The 14,997-nt window shown below is 40.7% G+C and overlaps 1 protein-coding gene across 1 annotated transcript in view; it reads left to right on the top strand.

Moving 5' to 3' along the window:
- LRIG3 (leucine rich repeats and immunoglobulin like domains 3) overlaps positions 1 to 14,997 on the top strand; it is a 43,965-nt gene that overhangs the window by 13,296 nt on the left and 15,672 nt on the right. Inside the window, exons 4-7 of the mRNA XM_054580018.1 lie at positions 12,414 to 12,545; positions 13,110 to 13,253; positions 14,280 to 14,423; positions 14,724 to 14,867. Of these exons, the coding sequence (XP_054435993.1) occupies positions 12,414 to 12,545; positions 13,110 to 13,253; positions 14,280 to 14,423; positions 14,724 to 14,867 (564 nt within the window). The remainder of the gene's footprint in view (positions 1 to 12,413; positions 12,546 to 13,109; positions 13,254 to 14,279; positions 14,424 to 14,723; positions 14,868 to 14,997) is intronic.

Below are 14,997 nucleotides of genomic sequence, written 5' to 3'. Positions count from 1 at the left end.
TCAATATTTAAGAGTTATGACTTGCTGAATACCAGTTATCCATCCATGCGTGGACCTCTTGTAGTCTCTGAGCCCTGCTGTGTGTTAGGTCCACGTCTCTTTTTCCCACGGAGGGAAATTGGCCGTTGGGTAGGCGTCATTTGCATATTGACTTCTGGATGATGATAAGGGTGGATCTGAACTAGTGGTTAAAAATCTGGTCAGCAGTGTTCTTTTATCTAGCTACTGAATCCAGGACCCCATGAAGTGGGAATTTCATTCATTAACATGCATTTCTCATTACAGTTCAAGAATCAGACTAATTAAAAAGAAAATCAGTTTAGGGGACAGTGATTTAAGAGACTATTGCTTGATTGCATGGCTCAGACTCTAAATAATTCATCAAACTCAACTTACAACTTTTAAAACATATTGGTATTTTAATAGTTCATGACTCAAAGATAAAGGTGCATATAAGAAGACAAACATGTTTTCAAGTGATGATGTAACTGAGTAATTTTAAAACTGTAGAGTATAGCTCACAGTATTGTTAGTTTTTGTGTTTTTTTTTTTAAACCAAAACTTATGTGAGTCAATATGTTAAAAGTGGCCATTTGGTCATATTAATTAAGGAAGTCTGGGAGCAGCTTTAGTTAAAATCAGAATTTAGGTTTCTGGGGTATCAGGGAGCTTTATTCTGATTAAGTGAACATAAACCATATCCTCTTTACCTGCATCTGGGTATAAAGGAACCCATGGAATTTGATCACGTTCATTGAAAAACGCACCCCAAAATGTATGCTCTACCGACGTGAATGAATGGACCAGGGTCCTCACATGTAAAGGACATTGATTAGAGGACTACAGGCTTCCCCATTTCAAGCCAGGAGTTACTGTGTTTAAATGTAAATAAGCTCATGAAGATCAAGTCTTACAAAATAAACACTTACACGTGTTAATGCATTGCGTACCGCATAGAAATCTCTAAGACATACGCCAGGGTCGAATGACCAAAATACAATGTAACTGCAATGCTTTATGGGTTTGTGCAGTTACATAGTTTTTTGTAGATTGACCTGCACGATTTCCACCAAAGAGATCGCTTCATTCGATGTGGACAAGACAGTGTGTTGACATCTAAAGTCCATAACAGATGGCACATGAAAAACGAGAAAACTCGTGAGTGGTCCTTAACAGATGGCGCGCAAAACACGAGAAAACCCTTGAGCGGTACGTGCAATGTGTTAATATGATAAATTGTATTCTTTTATTGGACTTCAAAATGTTTATATGTGACTTGCACACAAAAGAGTTTACCGTACACAGAGGTGTATCTGTGACCATCTCTCAGTTTAATCTTCACTGTTACTTGAAACTATTCCCCAGAATACAAGTCTGCAAGGTTTTTGAATTCTTAGTTTAGAATGATTGTATTTGAAACAAAATTTGTGATTGAGTCATGGCTCTTCCGAGCTTTCAGGAATTTGCCGTTGCTCTTAGATCAAGAGCGAAATTTTCCTTAAGATATACAATGCTCTGCGTGACCTGAATCTTCTTTTCCCATTGAGCCTCCCCTGGACTTCTGGCCGCTAGGCGAGTGCCAGCCTGCTCCTGCCTAAGGCCCCGCTGCGCGTGCTTTCCCTCTGCCCGGAATACCCGCCCTCCCCCACCTTTTAAGTCAGGCTTAGGTTTCCCCTTAGGTATTTTCATATCTCCTTTATTTACACTGTCTACTTTATTATAATAATATATACATTTTTCAGTTGGATTTGTGATACTTTAATGTCTGTTTCCTCCACCGGAATGAAACTTCGTAAAAGCTGAGACCAGGCCCATTTTCATCCCCATTATAACCCTGACATTAGTGCAGACTCTCAGTACATGTTTGTACTGAGATGTACTCAGGCAGATGGCAGACACTCAGTACATGTTTGTTGAATGACCAAATGGATAATAGCCCTGTCTGAATTAATATGCATAGTTATCATAGAAGAAACTATTCAGTTAACCTTCCTGTTTCTGCCTCTTTATACACACTTAAACTTTTCATTAATGAAACTTGATTTTTTCCAAGGTAACAACGTCATTAGGTTTGGCATAGTGACCCATTAGCATCTTACTACAGTGGTGGTTCTTGGAGTCAGTAAAATTGACCCCCAGTCCCTTGATTTGACCTTCCTGTGGGGCGTGCCACAAAAACTCCTGTATTACCAGTGTGTATCCCGAACCTACACCATTTCCTCATCCTTTCTCTCAATGTTACACTAGCCATTTTGGTTGCTGCTTTGAAACATCAAGTGCAACTTCTGCCAGAGACTTCTCTAAGCTGGATGAGGCTTGTGCTGCCAAGACAGACAGAAACAATACAGCTATATAGCTAGTTGTTTTTCATGGTTAGGGTGGCAAGATTCAACATGTATTTCTATCCTTGCCTGGTTACTTTTCCTCCTTCTCTCCTTGTTTTACAATAGCATCTCTGCTGTCTTCCATAGACCAGAGGCTCAGGGCTCTAGTTGGGTAGAAAGACCAAAACAATGAAGTAGGGCTCTAATGGGTAAGACTTCTTTCTCTGGCTGAAAGTTGCTTAAGTACTAAATTCAAAACATGAAAGGAAAGGCAATTATAAATATAAGCACCTCCTTTCTAGTACTTAACATCACCTGCTTGGCTGTCTCCCTCTCTCTCCCTGAAGCTTGCACCAATAGACACAGTAGTCTCCAGAGTGAGGGTGAAAACAAAATGAAATAGTAAGGTAATATTTATGCTGCAAGTACCATGTGACTTAGAGTAAACATGGTATAAATTCTCAGACTGTCAATTTTACTATGCATGAGCAATTTTAAATGTTTTTATAACAAAACAAACATGGAATAGAATCAGGATGAGCATAATAATGTGAAAAAAATAGATGCTTTTCAAACTTAGTCACCAATGCCACGCAATCCTGCACAAGGTATTGAGAGGGCGGTATTTTTTAAAGATGGATGTTTACAGAGTCAGGAAAGTAGTCAATTAATTGCATAAACCCATCTTTCTCTTACTCTCCTTCTCCTGTCTTTTTTGCTTTACTTCCTCACCACCATCCCCATTTAAGCATCAAGAAAAGGGTCAGGAATTAGAAACAGTTTGGTATATTATATAACTGATCATAACTCATTTTTTTGTTAGTTTTGCATGTCTATACTCAATCCCAGTAACTTAGAATTGGAAGAGACATTTCTCCTATGGAGAAGCCTCTGAAAGAGAGGCCATCCAGCTGCCCCTTGAGCACCACCAGGGACGAAAGCTCACTTCCTGGGGAGGAGCCAGTCCATTGTGAATAGTTCTAAGTGCTGGGACTTACTGTTAAGCTGAGCTCTGTCCTTCTGCAGCTTTTACTTGTTGCCCCAGTTCTGTGCTGGAGAGAAAACTTCCTTCTATTTTCAGCTTTATAAAACGAGACAAAATATAAGGTTTTCTTAAAACCTTTTCAGCGCCTAAGATTCCAGTTCCAGCCTCCTGTGTGACTGCGGCCCAGGCCAGCGCTCTCCGCAGGCGCACTCGGCCTTGAGGGGGAACGTCCTGTGTGCTGCGTACTGTGCTAGTCGCTGCACACACGGGTGTTGAACACTTAAGATACAGCTCATGTTACTGAATTTTCAATGTGATTTGTCTTAAATTAAATGTACATGGCCAGTGACTATTTTACTGGATGGTGTAGGTCCAGATTCCTAAATTCCACCACACACACACACCTTGTCTAGCATGACATTGTGAAATAACGTGCCGAGAACAAATATTGAGATGTGGTCTAATATAGAATATGGTTGGACCATCACCCCCCACCCAAATAGGAAATTAATGAAGCTTAAGATTCTGTTGGCTTCTTAAGGGCCATGTTGTAGTATTGTCTCATATTCACTTGTCATCAGCTGAGATCCCAAGTCTGCGGTCATTTTCCTAAGAATTTCTTTCAAATAGGTCTTTTAAAGTGATTGATTAAAAATTCAAAACACTACCTTATCCCAACTTAATTTCTGTGATTGCTTCTAGACCATTATTTTAATATATAGAGAGATTTTGGGCCAGAAGTCACCTATTAGATGAATTATGCTTACAGTCCCATGGCTCTTGCACTTGACTATTCACATCTCTATCCCTGTTAATACAGATGGTGGACTAAATGCATTGTTTTAACTCTGCACTTTCCTAAATCCCCTTAAAGTGAAAACAAAGGACTGCATGCCGATGGGGAAAAAAGAGAAAATGGGAGAGGAGACAGTTCAAGTGAGAGATGCCATAAAAGTTTTGCAAGTAAACAGGCAAACTGTACCTGACTTGAGAGAGAAACTGGAGTAGATCCCCAAAGAAGCAACATTTTTTTTTTGGCCACAGAATCTCAGAATAATTCAGGAACTCAAGACCTGTAAAGGTGGAGGTGCAGAGTATCACTAAAAATGGGAGTTTGGTTAAACCTCTTTTATAAGAAGCAGTCAGATCTCTGGGTTCCTCCTCTAAAACCCAAAGCCCAGTGACTGCCCCTCCCCTGATGCAGGTGGAGAAGATGGGAAGTTTACGCTCTGCAGGATTGAAGCAGGAAATCTCTGATTTGGGATGCAGGCCCAGCTAGTCACGGGGTGGGGATTGAGGGCAGCCTATTCTGCGATCAAGGAAATTAAGTCAAGTTTGAGTACTCAGAATGACCATACTTATTTTCCTGTTAACCCTCAGATTACTTTCCTGTTCACCCTCCTAGATGCTAGATTTGAGGTTGGAGGATTTGAGCAGTAAGACTTGGAGATCCCACCATGAAATAGGTCAGTGGTGAGACTCACCAGTCAAAAGGTCCATTCCATGCACAGCTCTTAATAAGCTTTTTAGAACTGCCTTTTTATTAAATATGAATGGTCTATACTAAGGGACATTGCTGGGCAGTTTCAGGATACCAGGTGTAAGGAGAAGCTCTGAGAGGAGAGGAAAAAGAGCACAAAGCAGATCAGCTCTAAGGATTGACAGTGTTTCCCTCAAGTGAGCTCCTGGCAATATCAACATCACCTGAGAACCTGGTAGAAATGCAGATTCTCAGGCTCCACCCAGACCCACTAAAAGAGAAACCCTGAGAACAGGGTGCAACAGTCTTGCTTCAAGAGGCCCTGTCCCATAATTCCGATGCCTGCGGAAGTTGGAGAAGCACTGGGTAGAGAGAACAGTCTCTGACAACCGTAAGGGCTATAAATGGAGCAAAACAATGTCTTCATATCCTAAGAGAAAAGGATTTCTGATCTTAACTTTGTACACACCCAAACTGTCAGTCCTATAAAGATATTTCCAAATATTAAAACAAACAAACCCACACCAGAACTTATGGTTTCTTGGAAAGCTAATGGAGGATTTGCTCCAGGGAAATGAGGGAGTAAATGAAGGAAGTTCAGGCAGTCAAGTACTGGGATTCCCACAGAGGGAAGAGGTGCAATCCCCGCAAAATGAGGCCAGGTTCTCTAAAGGCTGCGTTTTTGCATGATGATTGTATGACACCTCTGTAGCAAATCTAGTCATTTGCAGTGTTTGTCATCCATCTAGAATCTCAACTTCTTAGAGCTTGAAAGATCATCCATTCCATTTCTTCCTGTTGACAGGTGAGAAAATCAAGGTTCACAAAGTATTGTAAATCAAAACAGAACCCGGAATAGAATCAACATCTCCTTGCTGCGGAACTGTGGTTTGAATTGCTGCTTCAAAGAGCAAAGAGATCCTCCTTAAAAAAGAGAGAGAAAGCGCGTGCGCACACTCCTGCATTTCATAGGTTGTTTAATGTATGGAATCACAGTTTGGTGTTTACTTTTTCTGGGTGGTGCTATAATGGTCATTACATTTTCTGAGGTCCATGTGCATCTTGAACCACAATTCAGATAAATCCTTACAGGCCGATCTAAAGTTGTATCTAGAGTTCTAGAGTTTCTGCACTAATCATGACTGGTCACTTCAGGGCCTTAAACCCATTCATTTAATCCTGTCTTCGGAGGAACCAAAGACAAATTGGGAGTTCTCTCCATTCTCAAACCACAAGCTAATGGGGAGACCGAGACTCACAGCCTGACGATGACCGGTGGTCTGTCTGGCGAGGAAGAATGGCTATGGAGGGATTTCCGCCTCAAAGCGGGGGCAGCGGGGGGGGGGGGGGCAATTTTTAAATTTCACTAAATTAGAGTTAAATTTTATTACACATAATTAAATTGTTTCAGATTAAAATAATTGCTCAGTAAGTATCTTCTTTAGCATCCTAAATTGAAAGACTTGCTCTTAAATTTCTGTTTACATAAAGAACTAAATTGAATTTACACTTGAGGATCAAAAGGGTTGTTTTGTATGTCGTGCGAATGGGTTTTTGACTCATTTCTTTTTTTTTATTTTTAACACGTGTTATAATTGGAATATTAATAGGGCCCTGATTATTGTATTAAAATATTGTGGCCATCATTATAATGTTCACGATCCAAAAGATAATTATATTTTATATTGACCTGGCTTTTAGCTGAAAGAACTGACTCTTTGCTCCTGACAGTGGCTCATTTGCTGCTTAGTATCATTAATTCTTAATCAAGAATCTTCCTCCTTGCTAAAATTGCCTCATTTGGCTTTGCTCTTTGATGCCACAGTACCAGTGGACCAGTCTAAACATGTGTTCTTTTAATGAAACTTCTTAATTACTTTTTTAGAAAAAAAGATGAGCAGAGAGAGTTTATTTTTATCTGCATGGGAGAGGTTCTATGCTTGCCAAGTCTCTCTGTTAAAAGAAGCCTAATATTATGGGGTGTTAGTATTCCAGCCAAGATAGTTTTCAAGGAAGATTTCTTTTTTTCCTGGGGTGAGGGGTAGAGTTATTGTTGGAAATATAAGTGACCTTTAATATGTTTGCAAAATGTAGTGTTTAACAACTCGTAATTTCCTTTATAAACGATGTTAAACTGGTTGCTTACAAATCATATAGAGAAATGAGTATTTCCTTGGGGCCAGGCCGATGCTCCCCATCAATATAGTCAATGTGCTTGCTCTGTGGTTGTATGGAATGACCACAGATGCAGCAATTTGTTAGCTTCAATCACTGAATTGGACTTAAGGGATGTGGTTAGAGAAATGCATTCTAAGAAAAGAGGGCATTACGATACTTAACAAAAAGGTTTCAAATTAAGTTTCACTGCACACACCCTCTCTAAAAGGAAAATGCCACACATAACCCATACATATCACAGCTGCAAAGCCCTGAGCTGCCTGTTATCTTGTGCAATAAGTAGGAGAGAGTTGAAATGATTGACAGATGCTTCTTATTCATCAAGAAGTTACAGTTTAATTGGTTCAGGAATTCCAGTGTGGAAAAAACCTGATATTCTGGTTCCTCACTAACAAAGAATATTTCACTTGGTGACTCTCCTTTCAGACTCTGGAAATAGACTACCAGCATTTATATCCAGTAAAGAGTTCATGAGGTTCTTTTGAGACTCTTACGCTTTCTGGAGATCACAGTGAGTCAAAAAGTAGAATCAATCATTGTCATACCAAGTGGTTATGTTACAAGCCTTGTAAGTTATATTCTACTGTTATTAATTTAGTCTGGCTTTACATTTAGGGGAGGTGTTCAGAGTATCAGAACAAATGAGCACGTTTCTTATTTATGAGAATAGTACCCGTGTCCATTTTCCTAGTGATTATAGGCGCAATGAAATGTACTGGGCTATTCTAGTCAGCACCTCTCACCTGAGCAGGGGAGGATCATAGTCTGTGCTCCGTGCTTTAGCGCATCGGCAATACAAAACACTGTGCTAACAGGTAGGTGTGGGAACTCCAGTAGCGCTGCACTGGGTCCCTGTGGCCAGAGACTACGAAGCAGGAAACCCGAGCTTGTCTGTCTTGGGAGGAGGAAAGCACAGGCCGTGCCCTGGGAAACCAGAGGAAGACTGAGGCTTCACCCCCAAAGTGGACGGGTAGGCAGACAGGCACCATCATCCCTACGTGCTGTCACTGTCCTCTGCACCTCCTGTGGTGCTCCTGCACCTGGTCTTGCCTGCGTCCCACCCAGTCTTTCTACCCATGGCTCCCAGAGCAGCCTTTCTAATACTGTTGCATCTGATACTGTCTCCCCACCATTTGAAATCTTCCTTCCTCCTCCCCCTGCTTGATCTTGAGAAAGAGGCCAAATGCCTAACATGGCTTACAGGGTACCACTTGACCTGTCATTTCCTTCCATCACCTCCCTCTTGAACTTCCTTTTTCTCCAGTCTCTCCCCATGAACTCCACACTTCAGCCCTCAAGGCTTTCTTTCATTTCTGCAAAGGGAAGAAGGCTTGCCTTGCCCTTACTTGCTTCTACTTGGAACACTAGCCGCCGCCTTGCCATGGGAAGCTGTGCTGACTGCCCGACCTACCCCCCGCCCCCCGTAGGAGGTCGTCCTTTCCTCCTCCACTGCTCTTTCCTTATCATAGCACTGATCACTTCAGCGGCCACTCCCAATTCTGTCTCTTCATCCTTAGATCTAGAGCACACTCAGCAAATACCATCATACAAAATGGAAAGTCATGTTTGCTTCTACATTTTAAAGGTATTTGGCAAAGTAGACTGAATGGTGCAATTAGCAACAAAGTGAAGCCATTATTGTTGGGCCTGAGAAGCCCAGGCTGACATAGCTGGGACTTCTATTTTTCCTGTGGCCTCCAAGAAACCTGAGGGAACCCTCTGCATTCCACCTGCCCAAGACCCCAGGTCCGTGTTTGTCCACGGGGGACCGATTATACTTGACCTTGGCAATGATTTAACCATGCGACGTCTTGTACTGTCAACAAACAGTTGACCAAAATATTCGTGGTCCTTAAGATGTATTTGCCCAGGGCTGAAATGCTTTTCAATACGTAGAGTACCATATTGTAACTTTTGAACAATGCAGAGATGGCATTTTCACAGTAACTTAAGTAATGGAGAAAGGCATTCACACAGTTTGTTTTGTTTTTGGTTAGAGCATTGCATATTTCCTGCCAAAAACATTAACTGCAATGCTTTGAATGTATTCATCAATTTTGGTATTTACCCATATTTGGAGAAAAATTAAAGCTGGATGTGAATTGAATCTTTGTCTTCTAGAAGTGGCTATTTGTGACCCACTCTGTTATCAGATGTGTTTATATTGAGGGTTTTAGGTGATTAAAAATAGTTTTTAAAGCAGTTTTTTAATGTAGTTGGTACATATCAGGTAGTTATTTGCCAGTTAAGTCTGAGAGCTAATATGAAACTGGTATTTGGATTTAATTCAGCTCTATTAGGACAGCGGTAAGATTTTGTGATACAGGGCCTATTATCCTGGCGGTGTAAGGGATTTTTGTGCTGGGGAGCCGTGCTGACAAAGACAGCACTGTGCGCGCTCCATCCCTCACTGAGTACTTTCACACTGCCGTTTAGGAGGTGTGCAGCTCAGGAAATTGCTGGCTTTGGCTGGAGTATACTTTAACTGCAAGGAAAATTTTATTCGTCACTCAAGTAATTGGCAGTTTTAATACCTTGTTCATAATTACCTTATAAACAAACGAATTTATAAACCAAAGATTGTATGGCCTGTTATCTAACTAACAGCCGTGTTTGACCCACGCGATAGACACCTGTGGGTCCCCTGCTCCCTCCCACAAAAAAACCAGTTTGCCCCATTTATTGCAGAAATCTAAAGCTGAGCATTTTCTTGTTGTTAAATATTTAAGTGTAGCTGTACTAGCCCCAGACAGCCTGGGGGCCAAACCCAGATGCACAGTTTAATGGGAGGTAGTGGCTTGGGACAGAGGAGGGAGGTGGGGAGAGGGGGCACTTGGGCACTTCAGGGTTACTCCTCTGTGGGAGGACATCCTGGTAATGCAAACAGTTGGGTTGTATGTTTAAGAGAGCATTTTTTTGTCCCCTAAAGTGTGGTTTTGTTTAACCCACACACCCTACCCCTAATGCCCTGTGGCTTGTCTATTGGATTGAATCCATCTCCAGGCCCTAGAAATGGACTAATTGTCTCACTTGCATTACCCTGTACCTCACAACTAGATCAAGGAGTTTATACCCTGGCAAATCCAGATGTGGGAAATGGCTAAAATCAGAGGTCATGGCTGACTTGACTCTAAATAAAGTCTGTAAGACTTTGTGGGAATTGGAGGGCTTGATATTTGTGACTTGTGCATGGAGATGCTAATTCTGGTTTGTGTTTTGTTGTTGTTTTTCACCTCACTGTTATTACAAAGCTTGGCTCTTACCGTATGCCTCACCTTCTTACCTTGTATAGATAGCATTACTTTAAAATGAGGTTAGATTCTCGGAGGACTTGGCTTACAAAAGAAGATTCCCCCACAGTCCTTAAACGTAACATATGGAGGATTTTAACACTATTTTGAGAAGTTTGTTAGTTGTTTACTTAGAAACTTAACCTTATTCTTCCTTGTGGGGAAAGCAGACCTGCCGCTTGCATAGACTCAGGAAGTCTACTCAGACGAGTGCCAAGCACATGTAGACCCCTGGGGCCCCCTCTTAGCAACCGAGGGTGCACACACAGCTGGGGGCCTTTCCAGGGCTTCCTTAGTGTGGCCGTGATGGCGGCTCAGTGAGCCAGGGTGGGTTCCCACATCAGTGTGAGACCGGAAGGACAGCACCTGTGCAAGAGTGGGGAGGAGTAGGCATTTCTTGAGGTGAGTCTCTTCATAAGGACTTACCTGTCAAAATATCTTTGAAACTCTGTGCTGTGAAACAAGACTTCAGGGATTGTTTTGGGACCAATAAGGACTTACTTTGTGAGGTGCTTTGGGAGTGTTTGGGCTATTAGATTAAAAGCTCTCATTTCCTGATTTTAAAATTAACTATGCTATCTATAACAGAGAAAGGTTGTTACAATTAAGTGGCAAATGCGTATATTAAATGCTTAGCATTGGGCTCGGAATCAAATAGTATGTCCCCAACATGATTCAGTTCTGTACAAGTTCCAAGACAGAAGGGTAGAGACACATCCCTGCGTGGAGGGAGCTCACAGTATGACAGACAGGACCGCCAGGGTAGGAGCTGTGTCAGTGCGGCGCAGGATTTCGTGAAAATACATTAGAGTTGAACATAACTCAGGAACCTTCTGAGATGGTGAGAGGCCTGTGAGTTCTAAAAAATGCAGGAGAGCTTAATAAACTCAGAGCACAAAGAAATACATCTATTGGTAAGAAAGATACATATAGGAGAGACATTTTCTAAGTTTTCGCATTAAGTGAAGGTTAACTACAGACTATGTATAGAAACGCCAGCGCGTGACTTGCATTACAGCGTTCTGCAGATCCTACTACATAGAGCCTTCAGGTTGTTCCACTGTTCTTGGGTTGGTTGTAAAGAGAAGACTTTTTTGTAGATAGACTGTTATCTCCCCAGCCTTTCTACCTTAACGTGTTACTTTCCCCTGCCAAATGATTACCTGAGAAGATAAGGATCTAATGCAACAATTAAGATGGCCCAGGCATCTGTTTAATTTTTCTGTTCTAGCAAGATGGCCATTTAATGCTGACTTTCCCCCTTGGAACCTCTTGAAAGGATGACCTCCTCCTAAGAGCTTTGCATTGGCTTTTATTTTTTTCTTTTTTTTTTTTAATTTGTGGCCTAAAGTGCTCACCAAGAGAACTTCTCACAATGGTTAGAAGTGTCCTGTATGTACTCTGTCCCTTTTGAGAGCCGCCAGGCACATGTGGCTACTGTGACTAAAGAACTGAATTTTAACATTTAATTTTAATTAAATTTAAAGAGCCTTGTGTGGCTACCATATTGGACATTATGGTCTGGGTATTTTAAATCTACTCCCAGGGATTATTTAGACTGGGGAGCTCTTATGTAATACCTTTCTACTACTCAGAGCCCTGAAACTCATCCACTGGTTTTGAAGAATGTGGCACTGCATTGAAACTTGCTATACCTTGAAGAGATCTCTTTATCATGGCTTTAAAAATGTCCCAATCTGAGGAGTGTTTTAAGTTCATTGGCACCTGAAGTGTGGTTATTTTCCAAGCGAAGAATTAGAAATAGATTAGGAATCAAGAAGGAAGAGGCAACTTACAAATCAGTGCCTGGAATACCAACTTGGTGCTAGGCATTCACATGCCATTTAATAGAAATGGAAAGGAAGAGGGACTCTTAACAAAATAACAAAGAAAAATCAGTGTAAGTGTATAGCATTTAGATAACACTCCCAGATTCTTACAGGAATGTTTTCCCTATATTATAATATTACGATGTACTATTTTATTCAAAACTAAAGTGACTACAAAGATGTTCTTTAACTTTTAATTTAAAAGTGCTGTTTAGAGCAATCAGCTTTCCATTTTTCTGAAGAAACAAGTTTGGAATAGAGAGTATTTTCCATGTTTCATATTGTCGTACCATTACCCCTGTTACCGTTGCTATCCTTTCATTCCAGAGCCGGAAACAAGATTGTTGAAATACTACCTGAGCAGCTGAAACAATTTCAGTCCCTGGAAACTTTGGACCTCAGCAGCAATAATATTTCAGATCTTAAAACTGTATTTCCACCTCTACAACTCAAATATCTGTAAGTCAAGTTTTCCTTAGCAAAAATTTTTACCTTTGGTGAAAATATCATGTTATAAGAAAATCAGTATTAAGATATAACAAACTCTGCCTGATTTTACTGTTGATGGTTCAAAGATATAACTTTCTTACTGATTGATAATTTGCTATAAGTCCAAATCACCACACTCTTCATTTTACTCTTCTACTTTTGAATCACAAAGGAATTAGACATCCCTTGACTGTTAGAAAACCTAAGGGGTGCAAAGTGCTTCTTTTAAAAAAATAATCAGATTTAAACCATTGTCATTTTATTGCTTTTTTATTACTAAACTAATAAAAATGAAATTAATTTCAAAAAAGTAGATAAGCATCTCTAACAAATTTTTATAACCTCCAGATTTTCTAATTACTCTGTCCCTACTAGTTTGTGTGACTCATGGTTAATACTGGTCTACAACGACCAAAGGGGCAATTATTTAAAGTGTCCATTGTTACAAATGGTGGTTAGGTTATAATACAGATCAAGCATGCACTCTGTCTTCCCAAAGAAACCAGAAAGAGCCCATCTTCAAACTTTCAACAGGTATATCAACAGCAACCGAGTCACATCAATGGAACCTGGGTATTTTGACAATTTAGCCAACACACTCCTGGTATTGAAGTTGAACAGGAACCGAATTTCAGCTATCCCACCCAAGATGTTTAAACTGCCCCAACTGCAACACCTGTAAGTAAAACATTCTCTTAGGCAATGTTTCCGCATCTCCTCTAAACCCTTGGTGTCTGTTCCCTAAAATCCACAGTGTGACAGAAAGAGTTTAGAAGCAAGAATGTGGCCATCTTCCCTTTGAGAGATGGAGTTTTAGAATTCCCGAATCAGGACAAACCTTAAAAGTCACCTAGTACAAGCTCCTGCCTGACAAGGCATGTCGGATTGTTACCAGAAGAGTGAACAGTGTAATCATTGAACAACCTGTGTACAAAGGCGTCATTGTGGCACTGAAGAAATCACGGGGACTCTCAATAGCTGTGGTTTATGAGAATAATGCCGACAACTCCAGGAGGCTCTGATAGCTTAAGTGGCTGTAAAGAACTGTCTCGTTAATATTGGTTGAATGATCTGTGAACAGGCTCCTACAAAATAGTGGGTTTCAACCTTGGCTGCACATTACGGACACTTGGGGAGCTTTTAAAAATCTCAATGCCCAGGCCACACCCTAGACCAATTATATTAGAACCTCTGGGGGTAAGGTCCAGGCCTCAGTAATTTTTAAAACTCCCAGGTGATGCCAGTGTGCAGGCAGGGTTGAGAATGACTGCCTTAAAGAGAAAAGCACTAAACGTAGAGAGTCACAGGGGTGAGCAGCTTTTGTAAGCAGATTGAGAAGTATGAACTTGACCTCCCTGTTCCTGAGTGAACCTCATGTTTTAATGTCACATTCATTATTCTCATTCTGGATAATTTAAAAACAAGTATCAATTTGTTTACTTTTATACTGTATGGACCCAGTTTCAAAATTAAAGGGTAGTCTAGTTTCAGTATTTTATCATTCCAAAAATACATCACACGTTTCAGAAGGAACTGCACTGATGGCTAATAAATCAAAATTTTTCTCAATTAAAATGTTTAGAAATTTAAGACTATGTAATTTAACATTGACTGGTTTAACTATATTATAGTGATGTGACATTTTGTTACCACCTCCCGAATTTGTCATATAAGCTAACTATTTAACTGTAATATCCAATGCAGTGAACTGAACCGAAACAAGATTAAAAACGTAGATGGGCTTACGTTCCAAGGGCTTGGAGCTTTGAAGTCTCTGAAAATGCAAAGAAATGGAGTAACGAAACTTATGGATGGAGCTTTTTGGGGGCTGAGCAACATGGAAATCTTGTAAGTGTGGGACATCACAGTTCTTACTCAGGTAGTAGGATCCCTGAACATTCGGTAGCTTTTATTTGAAATTCTATGTAAAAATCTCATAATTTGCAGTCATTTATAATTTAGTTTTGGTTCAGGTAAAGCGACTTAGAAATGTCTAAGCATGTGGCCTTTTTGCTGATGTCTTCATATAACAAAAGCTAAATATCTAGTAACAATGGTAACATGTACTATGTTGTCATCCTCTGTCCCCTTTGAAGAGACCAGCTAATGAACTTTGGATCCTGCTTTTGATTCTTATTGTAAATGTAGGCAGCTGGACCATAACAACCTGACAGAGATTACCAAAGGCTGGCTTTATGGCTTGCTGATGCTGCAGGAACTTCATCTCAGCCAAAATGCCATCAACAGGATCAGTCCTGATGCCTGGGAGTTCTGCCAGAAACTCAGTGAGCTGTGAGTTGCCTTTTATTCTCCTCAAGTTTGAGAGCAGGGATCATGCCAGAGCATGAGCTTCTTACCACTGATCTGTGAAATTTTCATAACAGTTTCCAAGGTGACAGCTTTTTTTCACATGCAACCTAGT

Source organism: Pteronotus mesoamericanus, unplaced genomic scaffold (genome assembly GCF_021234165.1).
Source record: "Pteronotus mesoamericanus isolate MK-2021 breed Mesoamerican mustached bat unplaced genomic scaffold, CSHL_Meso_final contig_56, whole genome shotgun sequence".
Classification (NCBI taxonomy): domain Eukaryota; kingdom Metazoa; phylum Chordata; class Mammalia; order Chiroptera; family Mormoopidae; genus Pteronotus; species Pteronotus mesoamericanus.
The sequence above is the reverse complement of the archived record's forward strand: the minus strand, read 5'-3'. Positions and strand labels throughout refer to the sequence as shown.